We start from the raw sequence: 22,860 nt of genomic DNA, 5'->3' as shown, positions 1-22,860 counted from the left end.
GCGTGCCCAGCTCTTGTCTCCTTTTGTCGGCTTTGGAGACTGAACGAGTGCAATAATTCTCTGCCGAGAACGCTTTTTCAGCGCGTCTCTAGGCCAAGACCTAAAAAGGTACACAGGAGATTCCAATAATCCTGGGAACTGGACTAAACTGTCATAAGTGCCCAGTACTTCTCCAGCCTCTCCCGACAGTGCATCATATCTAGCAGCCAGCAACTTTTTGCATGGAGCAGTCGCCTCCCAACCCCCTCATGCATCGCCACCTTCCTCTTGGCCAAAAGTAACATCATTGCTGTAAATTTGGTAGGAAACTGGGATAGCTGTAGAAAGGCTGCTCTAGTCATCAACACCAGCTTGCTTGACTCAGAGAGCCTGAAGCTCACGCACGCGAGACATAATCACTATGAGAAAGGCATTCTTCAGGGTCAGGGGATATACAGGACAGCTATTCAACAGGTCAAAAAGGCTGCACATAAGAAAAGCAAGGAACAAATCAAGGTCCTATACGGCATCACTAATGGTGTAGGAGGAAACACATTGATTAAACCGTTTAGAAATCACATCACAAAAGGTGATTTGAACAAGGATAGTTGGTCCGGAATACACAACAAGCATTTGCAATGCAATAGGTCTCGCATTTGCAAGAGTATGAGCTATTGGTATTGTAAATGTTTATGCCTTTTATTTAGGATTGTTGAAAAGTGGCAAGTGGTGCATAAACATAGTCTGCTTATGATGAGTAAGGCTGGCATTAAAAGAGGTTCTGTTATTGACACTTTGCTTCTTGTAATCAACTATTATAAGTACAAAGTGTGTGCTTTTTGTATTGCTTGCAGGTTTTTAAAACACCTAATTAAAAGGCGTTGGTATTTATAATGCTAATAGCTAAAAACTTCTGCAAATGCAAGACTTATTGACTTGCAATTGAGTGTGGTTGAGTAAAGTAAAGTAGTATTGAGTACACAGGAGTATAGTAGAATGAATCGGAGTGGAATAAAGTATTGTTAGTTAGAGTAAAGTAGAGTGTATTGGCATGAAGTGAATGAAAGTCTTTTAGAGAAAAGTAGAGTGGTGGGTAGTAAAGATGAGTGAGTTGTAGTAAAATAGTTGTATTCTTCGATCAAAGCACAACAACTGGTCTTTTCCAGCTATGGCTGATAAGAAGCTTAACAAGTGCGAGCAGAGCAGACGAAAACTGTAGTTGGGCGCCGCTGCTTCCGGACTACACGCAAGTTACTATCAGATCAACAGCCAACAGAAAGCAAGATAAGAACAGCAATGCAACAGTTAAACCAATCGCAAACGGTAAAACAAATTACACAGAGTTACAGCCAACATACAGATTACTTTACGTCTCAAGGCGAGACCTAAAAACCAAACAACAAACAACCATTTACAGTGCCCACTGCAAGTCCTTGTTGGGCCAAACATAAAACAAACATCAAGACACCCAACAGTTTGGCCTGTAACAGGTCTGTATTGTTGGTGCTACATCAGGTCAAAAATGTGTCCAGTGTCCGGTGTAGATAGACTAATTAGAGGGACACTGGCAGCAAGGATGACATCTACAAATTCGGGAGTGGGATGAAATGCACTCGGTTGCAACTGCTAAATAGCCATACAAGGAGGGGAAGATTGTACATGCCCATGTGCAGTACCCAGCCATACTACTGCGATAGAAGAGCCTCCTGAATTAGTAGCTTGATCAGACGACAGACGCTCATTCACAGAAATTCCAGGAATCACACACTCCTTTCCACTCCAGAGCTACTATGTTGACTTTGGCCTGGTCCTTTTTGATCTCCTTCAGAACTCGGAATTGGAGAGGCAGAAAGGCGTACTATAGTCCCAGTACTCTACTCTAGCCTGAAAAAAGAGAGAGAGAGACACACACACACACATGGTGAGAGAGCCTTTTTGGAAATGCCAATGCCCAAAGTGTTGACACTGCAGGTTCACAATGGTGACATAAAGATCCAGCCAGGGTTCCTCTCACTGCTGGGAGACGCCTTGTGGCACCTTACATTGTTATTGCCATTTGGGATCCACTAGGCAGCACAAGCTGAATTTGTTCCCTCTAGTGTTTAAAGATCCTGCTACCTACACAAAGGTATGAAAGACGTCGCCGACTGGATGAGAAACAGCCGCCTTAAACTGAACTCAGACAAGACGGAAGTCCTCATCCTGGGATCATCACCCTCCACCTGGGACGACTCCTGGTGGCCCCCGGCCCTGGGCACCGCTCCCAAACCAACGGACCACGCACGAAACCTGGGCTTCATCCTGGACTCCTCCCTGTCAATGACCAGACAAGTCAACGCCGTCTCAGCCTCGTGCTTCTACACCCTGCGCATGCTCCGCAAGATCTTCAGATGGATCCCCACGGAAACCAGGAAGACCGTCACCCAGGCACTCGTCACCAGCCGACTAGACTACGGGAACACCCTCTACGCCGGAACCACAGCCAAACTTCAAAAAAGACTCCAACGCATCCAGAACGCCTCCGCACGACTCATCCTCGACATCCCCCGACACAGCCACATCTCCGGACACCTGAGAGACCTGCACTGGCTCCCGGTCAGCAAGAGAATCACGTTCAGACTCCTCACCCACGCACACAAGGCTCTCCACAACCTGGGCCCCAAGTACCTCAACGATCGCATGACCTTCTACACGCCCACCCGCCAGCTACGATCGACCAGCCACGCACTCGCCACCGTTCCACGCATCCGCAGAGCCACCGCCGGAGGAAGATCCTTCTCCTACCTGGCAGCCAAGACTTGGAACTCCCTCCCCACCTACCTTCGGCGAACCCAAGACCATCTCTCCTTCAGGAAGCAGCTCAAGACCTGTCTGTTCGAGCAGTAACTTACCCCTCCACCAGCGCCTTGAGATCCTCCCGGGTGATTGATTGATTGATTGATTGTACGATCAGTGAAATGCCCGAGCGATTGAGCCAGTTTCAGCGGGTAGGGCCTCCTGGCACAGGGCCCAAGGCATGCACCCTTACCCCACCCTAAACCCCCTCTGCACTCTCCTCCCCGGCTTGTTGCAATACCACATGGCGTTGGTGTTGCCCGTGAGGACATGCACCAGCCTCTCCTGAATAGATGGAAGGAAGGAATGCTTTCAACCCAAAGCGTAGGGCCTGCAAGTCCAACAGGTTGATGTGGAGGCGGGTCTCTGTCTAATACCAGAGCCCTCTGGTCTCCACCTCTTCAAGATAACCCCGAGCCAAGTAATGATGCCTCTGTCACCATCGGCAGCTATCAATGGGGTAAGAACAGGGTCTGCTAGTCCAAATATAACTGAGCGGCCACCACTGAAGATCTTATGCAATCTCCTCTGAAACCTGGAGGATTTCTGACAGATTCCCTTGGGATTCTGAATTGCCTTTGAGTGCATACTCCTTGAACGACTTGGAGCTATGACCTGCTCCCAAATACCAGAGACATGTGCTTGAGATGGTAACAACAAGTTTTAAACCCTGCTGTTTTAGGAGAGGGTGTTTTCCCTCACACACTGGAAAAGACAAAAGACTAATCAACAGGAAAGAAAAAGTTAGGATCTAGCTCTGGATTCACATCCAGTGGTGCAGATAGAAAGGAACTATCGTTAGAGTGCCTGATTGGTGCTTGTTTGCAGCAGCAGCTGTCAATTCCAGAGTAGAACGGGGTCGACACAGAGCTGCAAGATATCACCTACCAGTGCCCAGGTGCTATGCTGATCTGCAGGGAGAATATCCATCAGAAACACATATACTAAATGCAATGCTTAAGTGATCTGAATCATTCCTCTGCCATATTCGAGAAAACAATTTCATATCATGGATGTAGAAATACAACCACCTACACCTGATCTTTAAAGCAGTAAACTCTTTACCGTTTTATAAACAAGGTCACTACTAATAGAAATTATAGATGCCATTGCTACAGTGGTTCAGCAAACCTGTCAGCCAATGGATCCTTGATATTCAGACTTGCAATTTTGGAGATGACAGAATGCTAGGCAAAGAAGAATGATACTACATGCAGGAATCTTGTTCCTTGTAGATTTCCATCTTTGGAAGCAATATGCTTTATGTCCTTATATTGTGAGCTCACAAAACTAACGGACGTCATGTTGACAAACACTGATACAGTAGTGGAAGGAGAATGGAGACAACAGCAGAAGTAGGTGAATATTGATGCAACAGTGGTGGAACAAAAAGAAGGCCAGGGGGCCGAGACCAAATGCCATAGAAATGTGTCCTGTTGGATAGGGGATCAATGCTCAGCTGACAAGCCCCAATCATCTTTCCTGATTCAGTTACACTTGACTGTGATGAATAGGATCAAGATTAAAGAATGGAGATTTGTCTCCGTAAGGATGATTTTTTTTCATTGAGGCCCTGCAATGCCACTACGTTAGATGTAGAATTTGAGTTTGTGTTTGCTTTGTAATGGAAAATCAATGAATTTTGGAAAGCTTGGCAAAGACATTTTGGCTTATCATAGTTATACACTTTTTGATTAATTAATCACCAGTTGATTAAAGACAGTGACAGAGAGAAAGTTTGTTAGTACCCATGGTCTAGAACATGGGTACTCACAAACTTTCTCTTGGGGGTCAAATTTACAGTGTGGTTTGTGTCCGAGGGCCACACCGGTGGGGGCGGGGTCAGTGGGGAGGGGGCGGGGCTAGAGCAAAAAAAAAAAACTGTGACCATGAGGTTGAACACAGGTCCCTGCAGCGGACGCCTTCGTCCACTGAGCCACCAGACCCAGCATACTCACATCTCTCTCTCTCCCTCTCTTCCTATTTCTCCCTTTGTCTCACTCAGACTGTCCTCCCTCTCTCCCTGACTCCCTCTAACTCACTCACTCTGACTGTCTCACTCCCTCTCTCTCTCTGTCTCCCTCTCTCTCTGTCTCCCCCTCTCTCTCTCTGTCTCCCTCCCTCTCTCTCTCTCTGTCTACCTCGCTCTCCTTCCCTCTCCCTCTCTGTGAAACATGAAACGTGAAAGTCTTTTATTGTTTGATTATTTAAAATCATTACAATATACTAACAATATAAAAAACAGATAAGTTAAATTCCCTAAATGTTACTACGAACTAGTGGAGCATAAAACCTTAAAAATAGTGTCACATTCTAGATATACAGTTTAAGAACAAAGTGCATTGGTTTTTAAATGGAAGGTATGTCCGCGCCACTCGTGCTTCCGGGCCGACTGTTTTCTTTATGAGGCTTTATTTTCCCGGATAGTGCAGCTCGAATTAGTTCTATGAATTTCCCCAACCGTGCAACTGTTTGAGTTGAGGTAGAAGAAAAACACAAGTCAGAGATTTTGCTGCATCGTGTGAAGCCCAGAGCTCTGCAGATTGGGGTGACCAAACGGTGCCTCTCACTAGCTAACTTTGGACAACAACACAACAAAAGGAGCCAGGATTGCTGATGGTAATTGCAGAGTCTGCATGCTGCTAATTTATCTGGGCGGGCCTCTCTGTCTCCCTCTCTCTCCTTCCCTCTCCCTCTCTTTGTCTCCCTCTGTCTGTCTCCCTCCCTCTCTTTGTCTCCCTTCCTCTGTCTCCCTCCGCCTCCCTCTGTCTGTCTGTCTCCCTCCCTCTGTTTCTGTCCCTCTGTCTGTCTCCCTCCCCCTGTCGGTCTTCCTCCCTGTCTCCCTCTGTCACCCTCTCCCTCCCTCTGTCTGTCTCCCTCCCTCTGTCTGTCTCCCTCCCTCTGACTGTCTCCCTCCGTCTCCCTCCCTCTGTCACCCTTTCTCTGTCTCCCTCTCTCTGTCTTCCTTTCCCCCTCCTCTCTCGCTCTCCCTCTGTCTGCCTCCCTTTCCCTCCCTTATTTCCTTCCCTCCCTCGTTCTCCCTGTCTGCCTCCCTTTCCCTCCCTCCCTCTGTCTGCCTCCCTTTCCCTCCCTCCTTCTCCCTCTGTCCGCCTCCCTTTCCCTCCCTCCCTCGCTCTTCCTCCCCCTCCCTCCCGCCCCCTTTCCCTCCCTCCCTCCCTCGCTCTCCCTCTGTCTGCCTCCCTTTCACTCTCTCCCTCGCTCTCCCTCCCTTCCTCTCCCTTTCCCTCCCTCCCTCGCTCTCCCTCTGTCAGCCATCCTTTCCCTCCCTTCTTTCCTTTCCTCCCTCGCTATCCCTGTCTGCCGCCCTTTCCCTCCTCCCTCGCTCTCCCTCTGTGTGCCTCCCTTTCCCTCCCTCCCTCTTCCTCTCTCTGCCTCCCTTTCCCTCCCTTGCTCTCCGTCCCTCCCTCGTTCCCCTTCTATCTGCCTCCCTTTCCCTCCCTCCCTCGCTCTCCCTCCCTTTCCATCCCTCCATCGCTCTCACTCCCTCTACCTCCTTTTCCATCCCTCCCTCGATCTCCCTCAACCCTCCCTTTCCCTCCCTCCCTCGCTCTCCCTCCCTCTCCCTTTCCCTCCCTCCCTCACTCTCCCTCTGTCTGCCTCCCTTTCCCTCCCTCGCTCTCCCTCCTTTTCCCTTCCTCGCTCGGTCTGTGTATGCCTCCCTTTTCCTCCCTCCCTCGCTCTCCCTGTCTGCCTCCCTTTCCCTCCCTCCCTCTCCCTCTGTCTGCCTCCCTTTCCCTCCCTCCCTCGCTCTACCTCCCTTTCCCTACCTCCCTCCCTCGCTCTCCCTCCCTCCCTTTCCCTCCCTCTGTCTCCCTCAGTCTACCTCCCTCTGTCACCCTCTTCATCTCACCCTGCCTGTGTGTGCCCGGGCTGAGACAGCTTCCGGGCACGGGCACACACACACACACCCACACACACACACACACACACACACACACACACACAGCCGCACCCGAGCACTTTACAGGTCTTTAAAAGACCATTTGTATGTTAATGAGGCTTTTGTATTTCACCTCTTAGCACCCCTGCAGGTCCACTCTGACTATGACTGGAATGCCCGAGCCCCCACAGAGCAGCAGAGTCTCGGCGCGCAGTGTTTCGCAGACACACTTTAATTTTTTTGGTTTTTTTTAAACACAGGTAAATTGTCTGCAAGGTCCGCGCGCCGCCCAGGAAGGGCCACTAGCGGCCCGAGGCTGTACTTTGAGTATACCCATGGTCAAGAACAAGTGAAAACAACTTTAGGTTTAAAAAGGGTGCCTGAAGTTAATTTGTTTACCCATTCTGAAATCAATATATCCTTCACCACCACTTATCACAAGCATGGACTTTAAGAGATTCTGTCCAGATGATTCTTGTTCTTCACATGTTGTTTTATCAGCAGCTTCTGAGCCATTCGTCTCGGGACAAACCACTTGACCTGTAACGACAAATGTTTAACAATTACAACCCTCCCTTGATTATATCATAGCACTTTACGTTGTACCAAGCATACACTGCTGATTAAGATTTTATGGCAGACGAAAATGTAAGTTCAATTACACATTGTAGGATTATTTGTAAATTATAATACATTCATTTTTAATTAACTATACCCTCCTATCTCCTGAGTGTGTTAACAGTGCAGTGCAGTGCAGTGCAGTCATATACCAGGCAGAACCTTAGCACTTAGTCCAAGAGCACTTTCACTAAAACCTGTACACTACAATTGCCAAACGTAAGAATCTGTGTTTCAACAATCATAAACTAAAACTTTCAAAGGTAAGAAAAACAAATAGCCACTGCTGAGTCACCAAGAATGTCTATGTATTAGAAACACAGCGGATTACCATACTGCTTCAAAACATGCAGTAAAGGTATTGATGTTAGGATATAGTAGTAGTAATAACTTTATTTGGTTGTTCTGTTTTAAACCATCAAAGTATGCAAAACGAAAATTCATTGCTTTCCAATCCAAACAAGTGAAGACAGTTAATAAATTACATATAAAATAAACAGTGATTAAAAGAATAAAACCATTAAAACATACAACATTCTAGTTAATAACGAACAAGTTACGATATAACTGTAAGAAACATTAGTTAGTTATAGATTCCTTACATTAGAATTACCCCCAGGCGTAAGACTGAATCCGGAAAGTTTTTCGTCAGCAGTACCTCTGTGCGTCGGAAGGTGGCGTTGGTCGGCTCCATTGGCGGTGTGTAGCCGGGATGACGTTGCGGTAGCTACTTAGACACCGCCCTTGCGTGCTGACGTCAGTTCTGTACACGACTTTCCGGGCCAGAAACGCAGAGCCATGCAAGACACTGACCATTGGTGCACAAAACTAGGGCCCAAAAGGATATCCTTAATCCTAAAAATCAGTTTGCACAGTTTGCAGTACAGGAAGGATGGGTGGGACGGTAACGAATCTATAACTAACTATTGTTTCTTACAGATAGATCGTTACCAAAGGTAAGTAACTTGTTCATCTGAAAGAAACATGTCAGTTATAGATTCCTTACCTTAGAATAGATACCCTAGCAATACCAACCCCTGTGGTCAGTCTGCGAACAACTATTACACCAGAAAGTCCTGGAGAACAGAACGGCCAAAGAAGTGGTCTCTCCGGACTTGACTGTCCAGGCAGTAGTGTTTTGTAAGGGTGTGCAATGATGCCCATGTAGCTGCCTGACAGGTATTGGTCACAGGAACTCCTCGCCCTAAAGCAGTAGTAGCTGCCGTCGCCCTGGTGGAATGGGTGCGCAACCCTACTGGAGACCCCTTTTACGCCAGAGAATAATAGACCTTGATAAACAAAACAATCCACCGAGAGATAGTCAGTTTGTGTACGGCGCAACCTTTTTTGGCGCCCACGTAGCCAACAAAGAGCTGGTCATCCACCCGGAACGGTTTTGTGCGGTCTAGGGGGGGTCATCGCTGAGCGCACACCGGCTCCAGGAGGGGTCACAGCCCTTTACCGCTTGCTGCACGCTGCACTGACCTGACAGGCGATACCACACAGCGCCGCTGGGTTCCTGATGCTGTGATTGGACTACAGCTCCCAGCCTGCTCTGCAACCACACCGCTTCCTCTTCCTGTGGAAAGCGCCAGGAGGCGCACAAAAGGGAACAGCTCCCACAGAGGAGCGGGGGTCATCGCTGAGCGCACACCGGCTCCAGGAGGGGTCACAGCGCTTTACCGCTTGCTGCACGCTGCACTGACCTGACAGGCGATACCACGCAGCGCCGCTGGGTTCCTGACGCTGTGATTGGACTACAGCTCCCAGCCTGCTCTGCAACCACACCGCTTCCTCGCACAAAAGGGAACAGCTTCCTCCGCGTCGCAGACGCGCGCGGAAGGCGCCGGGCGGAGCTCGGGCAGAGGGCGGGCCGTCTGTGGCCGTCAGGGGACGACAGAGGACAGGACAGGCCACATCCCTTGGCTGCCGCCATGGGGAAACGTAAGCTAATGAGACAGGATAACGACAAGGACGGTAAGAAACCTAAGGTGGCTAAGAAACAAGACACCATAATTTCTTATCTCACTTCTGCTGTGGGAGCCTTAAATGAGGAAATTGCCATCGCTGAAAAGGAGCTTGGTCTTGATTCCAGGGATTCTTCCGTTACTGTCTCACAACACGCCCCACTTCTAATCAGTGCGCCCCCTGTCCCCCTTGAGCCTGTTATCGCTATTGTACAACCACCTCAGGCCCCCATACCATCACAAGTATCATCCCTTATGGCACAAGAACATGACTGTGGACCGGTACCCCAACAAGAACAGGCTTGCAAAGAAAGGTCACATTAATAACAACAAGTCTACTTTGGACCCGGACCTGGCCGATACAGTTGTTCCATTTGATGCAAGGGCCATGAACTATATGGCAGACTTAGTGGAGGGGATGTTTGAGTCCCGCCTAGAGCCGGCCCTTGTTGCTATTGCTAAAGATATTGTGGATACCCTTAACTCCTGTGTACACAGACTACTGGACAAATGTAAAAATCTTGATAATTTTGTTAAAGAGCATAAAGCACAAACCAATAGGACAATGGTCCAGAAGGATGTGGGGATCAGACCCAACATTATTTCTGGGCCGTGTGTAGCTAATGAAACAGCTGTGAGTCAGATTTGTGTTGACGCTGTGGGGCCTAGAGAGTCTCAGACAATCCCTGGGGGTCAGCAGGGTATGCCCGACAAAGTACTACCTCAAGTAGGTGACATGAAGACAAGCTCACCACCGTTTCCCCCTAGCAAACCTCCCCGGAATAGGAACCGCTTTTTGCACCTTCCTCCAGATGCGGCCCCTCTAGTAGCTGTCTTAACTGGAATTCCACCTTTGAGACCTGGTATGATAGAAACTGATCACGATCTATTGGCTAGGACTCAAAACTGGTGCTCTCAATTCTGTAGTGGCGGAAATGATATTTCTAAGAACATCATTTCTGCAAGGCGGGCAGAATGGGTAGGTAGACGGCGTAAATGCCTATCTGGGGATTGTGTGGTTATCAACTTTAACCTCCCTAATGTTGCAAACAGACTGTTTTGGGACGGTTCTGAACTTAAAGGTACTTGTATTAGACCCTTACCACTGGGTTATTTCTATCCACCTGACACCTATCCAGTTAATCACTTGAATAGGCTGACCCTACCACTTACGTGTTCTACAGGGAAACCTTACACATCCAACTATTCCTATCAGGCAAGACAGACTGAGCTTAGACAGGGTGGTTGGAATATAGTGCAACATAGTAAAAACCCTCCCCCAGTCAATGATTCTCTTACACCTACCACTACAGAAAATAGATTTTCACCACTGACCGATATGGAATCAAATGACTGACTAAATAATCACGCTTCAGGTAACGGGGATAATAGACAATTACTAGATAATAAAACTTTTCGAAAATTTTTAAGTTGGAATATTGCAGGTTTGCATAATAAACGAAATGACCCTTCATGGATTAATTATATTCGATGCCATGATATAATAGCCTTTCAGGAAACATGGGACCTAGATAATGACTTCTGTTTAGATGGCTTCTCTTCCTTCTGTGTGAAGGCAGTTCCAGGCCGGAGAGGCCGACCAAGGGGAGGCTTGATACTCCTGGTCTCTTTGGACCTGGTAGGATCTTTTAATAGACTGGAGTTTGCATCTGACAATATATTGATTGTAGAATGGGGGGGTCTAACCCACACCACCATCCTGCTGATCAACTTTTATAATGTCATAGAGAAAGAAGTATGCAACTCTAATTTTATGGCCTTAGAACGTTTTTTAAATGAATATAAAAGTTCACATAGCACTTCTATCGAAATTGTGGTGATGGGAGATTTTAATATTCACCCATGTAGATGGGATTGCCTGGCGGACCAGCAGATGGGCCCTGCTGGATCCCTTGCTGTACATTTTGAACATACCGCACAGGGGGAAGCCCTAGAGGCTCTATTAGCGAGTCTTAACCTCTTTGAGATAGATGGGTTTAGGGGCGAAGAGAGAATAGTAACATTTAAAACGAGGGAATCCGGCACAGTCATAGACTATATATTTGTCTCAGCTGGTCTGATCCCTGTAGCTACCTCATATACAGTTGAGGATTCTGTATACAGTGATCATAACCCCCTTGTCATGGCGATAGATCTAGGAGATATAACTATTAGACGCAACGCTGGTGGCATAACTAAAGACACCCTGAAACTCAAAGATCAATCCAGAAGACTTAACTGGGCGAAAGTAGTCCCTGACTCATTTATGCTGGATTTACTCTCCAAAGCAGAGACAGACTTTACAGTCTGCCTTGATGAAGCGGCCGATGGTACCAACATTATTGATTCTTTCGTATCTATTTGTAATAAGATCAATGAGGGCCTAAAAACTAAAACTAAATCCTTAGCATCCAACCACCCACGATGGTTTGATGGTAATTGCTCTAAAGCTCACAAGGCTTTACTGCATGCCCTGAAACAGAAACCGAGGAACAGGGAGGCAGTAGTTAGTCTGAGGAGCGCCTATAAGCAAGCCATAGCTTCTAGAAAGAAGGACATTAAAACCACAGCCTGGCATGACCTTAGTTCAACAGATACACTGAAGGATAGTAATAAATTCTGGGGCATAATTAACCACCCGTATTTTTCCTGTACAGAGAATGCTGTATTAGACTGTGTGATTGCAGATGATTTGTGGGTTGCACACTTCAGTAAGATCTATGACAATGAGGCCACGGATACACTCTTGCCCACTGAATTTACATCTATTAATAGTCCCCGAATGTTACACTTTGACGTGGCTGATGTTGAAAAGGCAATTGTGGATACATCCAAAAACAAAGCCCCAGGCCCAGATGGGGTGCCAGCTGACCTTTACAGGACAGAACCAACCTTATGGGCTAAGGTGCTCACTAATGTTTTTAACTCAGCTAGTACCAACGGTTTTCCCCCTTCATGGTCTACATCAACCATAATACCGGTGTTTAAAAAAGGCTCGAGATGTGACCCCTCCTGCTACAGACCAATCTCCTTAATCGACTCTGCCGTCAAAATCTTGGGCAGAGTGATTCTTTCAAAACTGGAGGATTGTCTGAAAGACGGAGGGGTTCTCTCTAACCTTCAATATGGTTTCCGTGCTAAAAGAGGTACATTAGATCAATGCCTCAACTTGCAAATGCTCATTAGCAAGTATACCCAGACGAAAGAAGGCATGCTCTACATGGGGTTTATGGACTTATCATCAGCCTTCGATCTGGTTAATAGGGGGAAACTGTGGGAAATTCTGAAAAACTTGGGAATTGACCCTTGTTTAGTGAATTTTTTGGATACTCTCCACCAAGGACTGAAGGCCAACATTCGTGTTAACAGGGAAGGAGGATGCACTCGCTATTTTGACTCTAAGCGGGGTGTAAGGCAAGGGTGCATCTTGGCCCCTCTACTTTTCACACTTTATATAAATTCCATTGACAAACATTTGATAAAAGCCACTCAGGATATTCCGCATGTGGGAAACTCTGCAGTCCCGGTCCTGCTCTATGCCGATGACGCGGTATTGTTGGCACGTACAGGACTGGGGCTGCAGAGACTCTTAGACTCCTTTGGTGGCTTCATGGAATCGTTAGATCTGAGTGTGAACAGTAAAAAGTCCCACGTCATGGTGGTAGGAAAGCGCCCAAAAACATATAGAATACAGTCTTTCTCTTGTAATGGTGTTGCCTTGTCAATTGTCCCTGTATTTACGTACCTTGGTGTAATCTTTGATGTAAAGGGAAGTTGGGCCCCCCAAATTAATGCTAAATGCCTTGCGGTTGCCAGATCGTCATCTGCTTTAATGGACTTTGTTAAGCGGTTAGGATCCAGGCCTATGGAGGCTCTCTTATCCATCTATAAATCAAAATGTATATCTATTGCACTGTATGGGGCTTCATTATGGGGATATTTGCAACAGGAAAAACTGCAAAAAATAGAGAATAAGTTTTTAAGGAATCTCTTAGCAGTTCCCCAATCAACGCCTGTCTATACTATTCATAGCGAGTTGGGACTGAGCTTCATTTCCGACCTTATTCACTTAACCCCTATAGCGTGTTGGGTTAAAACTTGTACCAACAAGGAGATCTCACTGAACCATGCCATCCTAAAAGACGTAATGGCACTTGATAAAGCAAATAAAATACCCTGGCTATGCTACATAAGAGATGTCTTTGCCAAACTGGGACGACCAGAGCTTTTTCATTCCCCGCACTTGTTACACAAAAATGATTTGAAGTGGGTGAAGACAAACTTTATGAGGATGGTAGAGCAAGAACGAGAACAGCTGGAAATGTGTAAACCCCTTGTGAGAGCAAATTATGTTCTGAAAACTACTTCACAAATAGAACCATACCTCAGAATTGTATCCATCCCACAGCATAGACATCTCCTGATCAGATTTAGACTGAGCATTGTTCAATATACTTTGGGTATCTCATGTGTGTGGGGGAAACCAGACCTTACACCTCCTTGTAGCTGTGATAGTGTCTCCCCCCAAAGCCTCTTGCACTTTATCATGTTTTGCCAGCACTTTTCGGATATAAGGAAGCGACATCTACTGCCTATACTTAGAGAAGCGAGATTCACCCAGGTTAAACCAGCACTGATGTTCCTACAAATGTTAAGTACACCGAGGGTGATGTTTGGGGTTGCCAGCTTCCTGGTGGCTGCTGTTCGTAATAAGAATAGAAGGTCTGCCCTTACGCAATTGGAGATCTGATTACACCCCTTTTTCAATGTACAGATTATATCCCTCTGCTAATGAATTGTGAGATTTTTTATCTGTGGAGGACCGCATCACCAACACTTGATTTTATGTCTTTTATCATGTATAATACTGTATACTATGTATGATTACATCTTTTTATGTATTTTTATCATTACTGTGTGTAATATAATTGTGTGATCGCTTTTATGATTTTTATTAATCGAAATAAAGTGCTATTGACTTGACTTGACTTGATAAAAAGACAGCACACGTTTTGGTCCAAACGATGAAGGATCTCTTCCTGTTTGGAAGGATGCAAAGGCGGAAAGAAGGTGGGCAAAGTGATGGTGTGCCCAATGTGAAAGGCAGTAACAACCTTTGGCAGGAAGGATGGATGGGTTCGGAGGACAACTTTGTCCGGATGCACAGAGAGAAAAGGAGGCTTAGAAAAAAAGAGCCTGGAGCTCACTCACTCGCCTGGCAGAAGGGATGGCCACCAGGAATGCAGTTTTGAGAGTTAAAAGGCCTAAAGGACATTTGTTAAGTGGCTCAAAGGGAGCATATATTAAATAAGTTAAGACTAGATTCAAGTCCCACTGAGGCATAACGAAAGGAATAGGAGGAAAGAGTTGAGTTATGCCTTTCAAGATTCAGTTAACAACTGGGGTCTTGAAAAGAGATGGCTGATCTGGAAGCCGAAGGAAGCCAGAAATGGACGAGAGATAGCCCTTGAAAGTGCCCAGAGCAGAGCCCTGCTGGGCAAAAGAAAGGAGGATCTAGAGAACCTCAGAAAGAGGGGCAGAGAGAGGATCCACAGCCATTGCTGTGCACCATGCCACAAATTTGTTCCACCGACAGGCGTATACCGTTTAAGTGGAGGGACGCCTGGCTGCCAACATTACATCGCAAACTTCGGGAGGTAGGTCAAACTACGTCAACTGCCGCCACTCAATCTCCATGCAAGGAGGTGGATGCTGGACAAGTTCGGGTGGAGTCCCCTGCTTCTGTGACAGAAGATCCTCCCGAAGAGGGACTCTGATCCGAGGATCGATGGCCATGTTGAGCAGCTCGGGATACCAGACTCTTCGTGCCAATCCAGAGCCACAACAATGACTTGGGCCAGGTCGCGCCTGATCTTCTCTAGCACTCTGGGCAGAAGTGGTATAGGCGGGAAGGCATACAACAGACAGAAACTCCACTCGAGACGAAAAGCATCACCTAGCGAGTGTAAACTTGGTAATTCCAAAGAGCAGAATTACAGACTTTGCACATTCTCTTAGTTGGTGAATAGATCTAACCCAGGCTCTCCCCACTGTCGAAAGAGACCTTGCACAACCTCAGAGTGAAGACGCCATTCGGGATCCATCATGCACCTGCAGCTAAATTTGTCCGCCCTGGCGTTCAGGGAACCTGCTATGTGTCGAACCACCAGGAAAATGCCCTGATGTTCCAGCCATGTCCAAAGGCACAGAGCCTCCTGACGTAGGGTCCACAATGCCACCCCGCCCTGTTTGTTGCAGTAACACATGGCTGTGGTGTTGTCCATGAACACCTGCACTACTCTTCCCCGGACAGAGGGAAGGAATGCTTTCAGTGCAAGACAAATCGTCCTGAGCTCCAGAATGTTGATGTGGAGCCCGGACTCCGTCGGAGACCAGAGGCCTCTCCCATGTGGCCGCCTCATCCCAGGAGTGACGCATCTGTCACAACTGTGAACTCTGGTTGGGGAAGGAAAAGGGATCTGCCGCTGACCCAATCCTGGTTTGTGAGCCCACCACTGCAATTGGCATGCAGTGCCCTCCGAGATCTGGACGCAACTGGACAGACTCTCTTGATGCTGTGACCACTGGAACTTCAGGTCCCACTGCACGGCCCGCTTACGCCACCTGGCATTATCGACCGGCAGGATGCAGGAGGCCATGAGGCCCAGCAGCTTCAGGGTCATTCTGTCCGAAACCCGGGACAGAGGCTGAAAGATCAGAATCATAACCTGAATGTCCTGAACTCTTTGTTTCGGAGGATAGACCCGAAACTATATCGTGTCCAGAACCGCTCCGATGAGGAGGAGCTTCTGAGAGGGAATCAGGTGTGACTTCGGCACAGTGATGGAGAACCCCAGCGAATGCAGGAGGTCGGCCGTAGTCTGGATGTGGGAGACAACAGCCTGGGGCGAGCCCGCCTTCAACAGCCAGTCATCGAGATAGGAGAAGACTGAAACGCCTGATCTGCGCAGATGAGCTGCGACCACCGTCATCACTTTCGTGAACACCCGAGGCGCGCTGGTAAAGCCAAAGGGGAGCACCAGAAACTGGAAATGCTCGTGGCCTACCGTGAACCGCAGGTAACGCCAATGGGCAGGCAGAACAGGGATGTGAAAATAAGCATCCTGCAAGTCCAACGCTACCAACCAGTCTTCCGGGTCTAGGGCAGACAAGACCTGAGCAAGCGCCAACATTTTGAACTTCTCCTTCCGGAGAAAGTGGTTAACACCCGGAGATCCAAGATAGGATGCAGGCCCTTGTCCTTCTTGGGGACCAGAAAGTAGTGGGAATAACAACCACAACCTACTTCTGGGACAGGAACGCGCTCGATGGCTCCCATGGCCAAGATAGCCGAAACCTCCTGCTGGAGAAGGGGCAGATGATCCTCCGACATGCGTTGGTATCTTGGTGGCATGGCTGGAGGGGTAGCCTCGAAAGGGAAGGAGTAGCACCTTCGGACTGTCTGCAAAACCCACCTGTCCAACGTGATGGCGCACCAGTGGGGGAGGTGATGGTGGATCCTGCCGCCCACTGGCGTTTGATGGGCCTGAAAGGTCAGACTAGGAGGGCTTAGAGGCAGCTGCAGAGGGGATTTAGTGGTCTGGCCCGCCCGCTGGCCCCGGAACCACAACGGTTGTTTCCACGTCCCAGGCCACGCGAAGGTTGGGGAACTTGCTTCGGCCTGTTCCGTAGCCATGAAAGGGCGAAAAGAAGACTGTGCAGGATGGTCGGAGAGGTCTAAGGACTTGGCCGTAGCCCGTGAGTCCTTAAAACGCTCTACAGCGTGGCCTGCTTTGTCCCAAGAAAAGGCAACGGCCATCAAAGGGCATATCAAGGTGTTCTGGGCATCCCCTGAAAAAGCAGTCAACCTCATCCAGGCGTAGCAACGAGGCGGTAGCGATGCTGAAACCGTCCTGCCCGGGGAGTCGGCGGTGTCCAGCCCACAATGTATCGTAAACTTTGCTGCATCCCTCCCGGCGGCAACAGCCTGGGAGAGAACTGCCCAAGCCTCCTCCGGACACTGAGGTAGCACTTGCACCACCGTATCCCACAGTGAGTGCGACTATCGGCCCAAGAGACATGCAGTGTTTACGGACCGCAGTCCTAAACTGGCGAAAGAGAACATTTGGATTCCCTTTCTGGTGGAGCGGTAGGGAAGGCGCTCTTGGAGGTAGAAGTTTGAACTCCCAAGCTTTCCATGGTGTGATGTTGGGAGAGGAAAGTGGGGTCACCTGGAGCAGGGCGGTGATTTGATTTAGGATTTGTAGAGCGCGTAGCTACCCAAGGGCGTCCCAGCGCTATAGTATCAGCATGAAGTGCTCCTGGGGGGGGATTATTGGGGGAAGAGCCAGGTCTTCAGTAGCCTGCGGAATGGCAGCAGGTTGGTTTCTTTATGGATGCTGAGGGGGTGGCTATTCCAGAGCTTGGGAGCGTTGTATGCGAAGCAGCGCCCACCCGTGCACGCTCTTCTTATTCTGGGGATGCTGGCAAGGAGAAGGGAGTCTGACCTAAGCTGTCTAGTGGATTTGTGGGGTTTGATGAATGGTTTTAGTATGGGTGGGCCTTTACCCTGTAGGATTTTGTGAGAGATGCACAGGGTTTTAAAGGCAATGCGCTCCTGAATGGGGAGCCAGTGAAGAGCTTTGAGGAAGGGTTTAGCCGAGCATCTGGGTTTCGTCCCGTGAGGAGTCTAGCTGTGGCATTCTGAGCGTGCTGAAGTTTTTTGATGACACCTACTGGGGCGTCCAGGTACAGGGCGTTTCCGTAGTTCAATCTAGAGATAATAAGGCCCTGGATAAGAATTTTTCTAGACTGGGGAGGGAAAGAGGGAGGATCTTCCGGGCAGTTCGCATGAGCCCAAAGTATGTGCCGGCTGTCTTTCTCGCTTGGGCTCTGAAGCTGAGATCCTGGTCAAGCCAGAAGCCTAAGCTCTTGATTTCATTTTTTGGTGTAGGGGGGGAGCCCATGCTGGGAGGCCAGGCAAGGGACTTGGGGAGTTTGTGCGGGTCGCCTAGGAGCATAATCTCAGATTTCTCGCCGTTGAGTTTGAGGCGGGAGTCGCCCATCCATTTAGATATGCTCTGTAGGCAGGAGACCAGATTCTCCATGGACTGGTCAGACTGATTGATGGAGACATCTAGTTAGGTGTCGTCGGCGTACATGACCACCTTTATGCCGAATGGTGAGGCTATGTCGTCTAAGGGGGCCATGTAAACGTTAAAAAGTGTGGGGCTCAGGGACGATCCCTGGGGAACCCCACATTGAAGGGGAAGGGCTTTGGAATGACCGTGACTATCGGCCACTTGGAAGGTCCTATGCTCTAAAAACGATTTTAAAAAGGCCAGGGCAGTCCCAGTGATTCCAGTTTTGTGGAGACGGTGGAGGAGGATGGTATGGTCCACCGTGTCAAAGGCAGCGCTCAGGTCCAGGGGGATCACTGCCACTGATCCCCCTGCGTCCAAGATGGATCTAGTCTCCTCTGTCACGGCCAGGAGGGCGGTGTCGGTCCCCTGTCCTGGTCTGAACCCTGTTTGGGAGTGGCGAAGGAGGTTGTGGGTCTCTAAAAAGGTGGATAGCTGTTCATTCACGATTTTTTCTGCCACTTTGCTGATGCCTGGAAGGAGGGAGATAGGTCTAAAGTTGGAGGGATCCGTGGGGTCTAGGTGGGGTTTCTTGAGGAGTGCGCGTACTATCGCACTTTTCCAGTTGGCGGGAACTATCCCTCGGGAGAGGGAGGCATTTATCAGCCTGGTTAGGAGGGGGGATATTGTAGGAGCGACTAATTTTAATTTGCTCATGGGCGCTGGATTGGCCGGGGACCCGCTCTTCACCTGGTTGAGGGTGGCAACCAACATCTCAATGGAAATGGGGGGGAAGGCATCCAGGAAGGGGGCGTCTTGGTCGATGGGCCAGGCTGGTGGGTCTGTCGGGGGGTGGAGCTGGGGGAAGGTCTTTAGGATTTTGAGAATTTTAGAGGAAAAAAACTCGGCAAGTTGGGTGCATCTAGTGCCGGTAGGGTCAACGACCGGCTGAGGTTCGGGGACTTTCATAAGTGATCGTACTATACGGTAGGTCTCCTTGGAAGAGTTGGCTGCCGCTATAATTTTTCCTTCAAAATAGGCAGCTTGCATATCTTTTATAAGTATTTTATACTGTTGCATGGATGATTTATAAGTTTCTTTGCTGTTTGCTGCCCAGTCTTTCCTCCAGAGACGTTCTAGTTTTTTTGCATTTTTTCTGCAATTCTCGCATTTCAGGAGTAAACCAAGGTGACTTGAATGATCCCCACTTACTGGGGAGGTGTTTATAGGGGAGGACCGAGTCTTGGGATGTTTCTATCCAGGTTCGAATTTGGGTGTCTGCTAGCGAGGGGTCCGGATCCAAGGTGGGGATGGAGGCTGTCAGTTGGCTGGTCCATGCATCCGTGTCTAGTTTGTGCCACGAGCGGGAGGGTGCCTGGGGTGGAGGGCTGTGAGTGGGTTCGGTGGTGATTGGGTGATTAAGAAAGATCAGGTGGTGATCTGTCCAGGGGATGGGGAGGGGTGTTGATGTGGTGAGTTCCGGGATATTAGAAAAGATAGGGTCCAAGAGATGGCCCTTGATGTGAGTGGGGTGGGGATTTTTTAAGGAGAGGCTGAATGCGGCTAGATCTTCTTTGAGGTCTGCAGCTATTTTGTTCCCTGGGTCGTCAAAGTGAATATTAAGATCTCCTAATACTGTGAAGTTGGAAGAGAGACAGGCTAGAGAGGTAGCTGTATCCACCAGTAAATTAGGGAACTGTCCAAGTGGGCCTGGGGGTCGATAGACCAACAGTCCCGACAGAGTTTTCTCCGGGGAAAGGTGTATGGAGAAGTGGACGTTTTCACAGTCGAGGATTGGGCTGTCCTTGAACTGGCAGGAGAGGTGGGCTTTGGTGATAATTGCTATGCCACCTCCTGGGCCTAGTGGTCTGTCTAGGTGTTTGATTAGGTAACCCGGGGGTAAAGCATGGACTATGTCTGGGTCTGAGGCTGAATTGATCCAGGTTTCAGTGAGGAACAGCACTTCGATATCATTGTCCAGTATGAGAAGGTTGATCTCGATACTGTGTTTGGGGAGGGATCTACAGTTGAGCTGGGCCATTTTGATTGTGCTAGTTTTGGGGGAGGAGTGAGCGGTGAGTCTGTATGAGCAATGGTTGCATTTATTTTGACGCTCCTCGGGTGAAATAGAATGGAGGCAGAGGTCAGGGGAATTAATCCTGAGTTGCCGAAGTGTGCCTGTAGAGTAACTGAGGGGTGTCGAGCTGGAGGGTGCAGGGGGACTGGGCCCATGGCCCGTCCAGGCACGGACGGGCACAGACGGGCTTACCTTTGGCGCGCCCCCAGCGCGCGTCCGGCCGAGGCACATTGTTTTAAAGGGGGTGGGGGGGCGTGGCGTCAGGGCAGTGGGCGTGGCCTGGTTCCCCATGTGATGGCGGCAAATTTGTTCTCTGACCCGCCGCAGCGTTTAGATTGGCTGCGTGGGGAGAACTGAGCAAGTTTAAGGAGGGGGAGTGCCAAGGGGAAGGTGCAACACACAGGTAAAAAACAATCAATCTGATTTCAATATTTGTTAAAAACGAGCGTTTCTCCCGGCTTCCGCCTCAGGAGATCGATTTCAGGCAGTGGCGTCGGGCAATCATCCTGTCCACTGGAGCCCCCCTGTTGGGCATGGACCACATGCTCATAAGGGTGTCCGTGAGGGCCTCATTAAATGGCAGCAAGGGCTCTGAAGAGCTCGCAGCCGGTTGAAGCACATCCGTCAGGAGGTTAGTCCTGACCGCCACCGTAGGAAGCTCGAGTTGGAGAGCCTCGGCCGCCCTACGCAACACCAATTCGTATGACGCTCTCTCCTCTGTAGCCACGGTAGGAGGAGACAACATGCAAAGGTCAGGGGAGGTGTCCAAACCACTGGCATCCCCCAGTTCGTCTCTCCAGTCCTGCACAGTGTTTAACGCAGAAGTTACTACTTCTGTAACAATATATATGTAAGGGACATTAGTTAGTGATAGATTCCTTACCTTAGAATATCCCCAGGAATCAGACTGGACCCGGAAAGTTGTGCTTAGCTGTACCGCTGCGCGTCAGTAGGTGGCGACCTGCAGCTCCGCATCCATCACTGGTGTTGTCAGCGCCAAGACGACGTCACGGAGGGTACTTAGGCGCCACCCATGCGCGCTGAAGTCAGTTCTGTACACTACTTTCCACGCCAAAATGCAGTCATGCAAGATACTGACCATTGGTGCATAAAACTAGGACCCTAAAATGGGATGACCTTAACCCTAGTAATAAGTTCCCAGAATGGGGAGTATGGGGGGGGGGCAGTAAGGAATATATCACTAACTAATGTCTCTTACAGATATATCGTTAGCTTAGCTAAGGTAGAAGGAGAGCGCACATTTTGGGTCCAGACTGTGGAGCCTCTCTTCCTCTTGGGAAGGATGCGGAGGCGGAAAGAAGGTGGGAAAAGTGATGGTCTTCCCAATGTGGAAGGGCGTGACAACCTTTGGCAAAAAAGAAGGATGGGTCCTCAGAACCATCGTGTCCGCATGAACGGAAAGGAAAGGAGATTTAGAAGACAGAGCCTGGAGCTCACTCACTCTTCTGGCAGAGGTGATAGATACCAGGAAAGCCGTCTTGAGAGTGAGAAGATGCAAAGGACAGTTATGAAGGGGCTCGAAAGGAGCGCACATCAGATATGTCAAGACAAGGTTTAAGTCCCAATGAACGGCACAGGAGGAAACGTGTGCGTAATGCCTTTCAGAAAACGGTTAACAACCGGGGTCTTAAAAAGAGAAGGCTGATCTGGAAGCCATAGAAAGGTGTAGATGGCCGAAAGATAACCTTTGATGGTGCTCAGAGCAGAGCCCTGCTGGACTAAAGAACGAAGGAATAAAATTACCTCAGAAAGTGGGGCAGAAAGGGGATCCACAGCCTTCGCTGTGCACGATGCCACAAACTTGTTCCACCTGCAGGCGCATACCGTTTTTGTGGAGGGATGCCTGGCTGCCAGAATGACATTACAGACTTTGGGAGGAAGAACGAAAGCTGTCAACTGTCGCCGCTCAATCTCCACGCAAGGAGGTGGAGGCTGGGCAGGTTCGGGTGAAGGACCGTCCCCTGCTGTTGCGACCGAAGATCCTCCCAAAGAGGCAGTCGGATCGGGGATCGATCGCCATGCTGAGTAGCTCAAGATACCAGTATCTTCGTGCCCAATCTGGAGCCAAAAGAATGACTTGGGCCCAGTCGCGCCGAGTCTTCTTCAGCACTCTGGGCAGAAGTGGTGTAGGTGGAAAGGTGTACAATAGACCGCAAATCCACCAGCGCCGAAAAGCGTCGCCTAGCGAGTGCAGCATTGGAAATCCCAAAGCGCAGAACTGTTGACATTGCGCGTTCTCTTCGGTGGCGAATTGATCTAACCAAGGCTCTCCCCACTGCAGAAAGAGACCATGCACCACATCCGAGTTCAGACGCTATTCCTGATCCATCAAGCACCGGTGGCTGAGTTCGTCCGCCCTGGCGTTCAGAGAACCTGCCAGGT

The 22,860-nt window shown here is 49.1% G+C and overlaps 1 protein-coding gene across 4 annotated transcripts in view; it reads right to left on the bottom strand.

The window, feature by feature from the left end:
- Nucleotides 1–22,860, bottom strand: part of SPAG9 (sperm associated antigen 9) — a 1,654,314-nt gene that overhangs the window by 33,068 nt on the left and 1,598,386 nt on the right. For all 4 annotated transcript variants that reach the window (XM_086930851.1, XM_086930853.1, XM_086930852.1 and 1 more), the window contains one exon: nucleotides 7,115–7,255. In XM_086930851.1, coding sequence (XP_086786977.1) covers nucleotides 7,115–7,255 — 141 coding nt within the window. The remainder of the gene's footprint in view (nucleotides 1–7,114; nucleotides 7,256–22,860) is intronic.

Source organism: Lissotriton vulgaris, chromosome 7 (genome assembly GCF_964263255.1).
Source record: "Lissotriton vulgaris chromosome 7, aLisVul1.2, whole genome shotgun sequence".
Classification (NCBI taxonomy): domain Eukaryota; kingdom Metazoa; phylum Chordata; class Amphibia; order Caudata; family Salamandridae; genus Lissotriton; species Lissotriton vulgaris.
Note: the sequence above shows the minus strand (reverse complement) of the source record. Positions and strands in the feature narration are given on the sequence as shown.